Here is a 1905-nt window from a genome sequence, read left to right as displayed (position 1 = left end):
GGGGGGGGGGGGAGAACACTGGACATCATCATAGCTTGTAAGTTCACTTCAAATGCTAAACCATTCACTCCTGTAGTGGCAGCTTAACTATAGAGTCTAAAGTCTTGAATGAACTCACTTGGCTACGAAAATGAAGAGGCACAACTTCTTTAGAACCGGAAAACTTGGCTGGGGTAACTTTACATGCATCTGCCTGATCGATACTGTTAACCTGTGAATCAATTTAAAGACAGGGACATCATAAACCTTTAATTTAAAGAACAGTTACGAGAAGACTCATGAAACTATATTTACCTTGCTAAACTGGACAAAGCACTTGAAATCAACAGACCACGCAGTGAAAAGCAAGACTAAGATGTGAGAAGCAACAAGGCCACCAAGCGCGATGGCAGCATCAGTGAAGTCTATGCTGGGGACTATCGTAGTCAGCCAAGTAGCATAGAGAATCGCAAAGGGCCAAACATCCAAACGCCATGCCCAGTGTTTCTTCCTACGTAAATCAACCTTATCCACTACCTTCCCTCCCACACGAAAGCTAGTCATCCCAAACCAAAACCCTAATTCTCTCCCTCAGTCGTCTGAAGTTCCTTGGGGTCTGCACAACCTTAGTAATCGCATCACACAACAAAAACGGTGCAATCAATCATGAAGCTACATGAATTTCTATGATTCTTCAACTCAGTCGAGAGAGTTGATTCTGAAGTAGATCTAAGTGGAAGGGAAGAGACGGACCTTAGCTTGAATCGGGAGGATCTAAACTAGGGCTTTTCGATCACGAAGTGAGCGTAAGCAAAAGGAATCTCGTTCACCATCACGACTCACGATTGAGGTTTTCTCCCAGAGATTCTCGGTTGACGATAAACCATCATTTTCAGGCTAATATACACTTTTCCTTCTTTTTTCCTAGTTTTCATTTTATCTTTTTTGGAAAAAATTATCAAATATACCATTTTTTTATTTTAACAATTTTAACTCCACATTTTAAAGAAGAAAAAAAGACATTTATAATCGGTTAATTAATTTAGACTTAAGGTTTAGAGTTGAAGGGTCTGATAGTGTTTTTGGAATATAGAGCTTAAGATTCTACTAAATATATAAATAAATACTTAATTAAATTTTTTTTTGAAAAAAGTTTCAAAAATAATTTTCGAATTTCAAAAAAAAAAAATTGAAAAAAAAATCAACAGAAGTTTTTTTTATAAATAAAATTTGAATTTGAAAAAGTATAATTCAAAAATATAAAAAGTATGTATTAGAATTTTTTTATCTTTTATTGAAGAAGATATTTTTGAAAATGTTTCTTTAATGATAACAAACATGAATAATGGTACTAACAATATGATAAAACATGAAAATTCTCCTTGTTCCGATAATTTACAAATATCTGAATTTTTCGAAACAAATCAAACGAGTAACGAATTAATCAAATTTAACGAATAAATGTCCAGCCCTACAAAAACATCAGTGTCTTTGGATGGATAAGAAAATGTGACACGGTTATCGTAATGATGACGTGACTCAAACTTTGTAGTAAGCACCATACCATTATCCCAATCTATTATATAGTTCGATAGTAATTGTAGGATATTATGTTTGAGAAATAATGATAGAGCATAGTTCTCACTCTCATGAAAACTTTACTAATACCATCTCGCACACTCACGTAAATATCTCAAAATCTGTTACAACCTATAATCTGACAAGTCCTGAAATTGAAGTGCTAAATAATCAACTGTAAATTACACTTTAATCATTTTTTTAAAAAAAATACAACATATGTGCTTTTCAACGGCCATGAAATATGACGGTCTGGAGAACTCTTGATGTATTAGACTCCTTTGCCATCTTATCCTGCTATCTTCTCTGTTTATCATATACTGGTATTGACCTCATGCTACGCATGGG

General features: G+C 34.3%; 1 protein-coding gene across 2 annotated transcripts in view; it reads right to left on the bottom strand.

Moving 5' to 3' along the window:
- LOC106318499 (probable manganese-transporting ATPase PDR2) overlaps window positions 1-896 on the bottom strand; it is a 7661-nt gene extending 6765 nt beyond the window's left edge. Inside the window, exons 1-3 of one of the 2 annotated variants that reach the window (XM_013756504.1) lie at window positions 733-896; window positions 295-595; window positions 119-211 (exon numbers count right to left, since the gene is read on the bottom strand). In XM_013756504.1, coding sequence (XP_013611958.1) covers window positions 119-211; window positions 295-543 — 342 coding nt within the window. In that variant the 5' untranslated portion in view covers window positions 544-595; window positions 733-896. Of the gene's footprint in view, window positions 1-118; window positions 212-294; window positions 605-732 lie in introns of both variants that reach the window. The other variant, XM_013756503.1, reaches the window with a different exon arrangement.
- Window positions 897-1905: the final 1009 nt, after the last annotated feature.

This window comes from Brassica oleracea, chromosome C9 (assembly GCF_000695525.1).
Source record: "Brassica oleracea var. oleracea cultivar TO1000 chromosome C9, BOL, whole genome shotgun sequence".
Lineage (NCBI taxonomy): Eukaryota > Viridiplantae > Streptophyta > Magnoliopsida > Brassicales > Brassicaceae > Brassica > Brassica oleracea.
The sequence above is the reverse complement of the archived record's forward strand: the minus strand, read 5'-3'. Positions and strand labels throughout refer to the sequence as shown.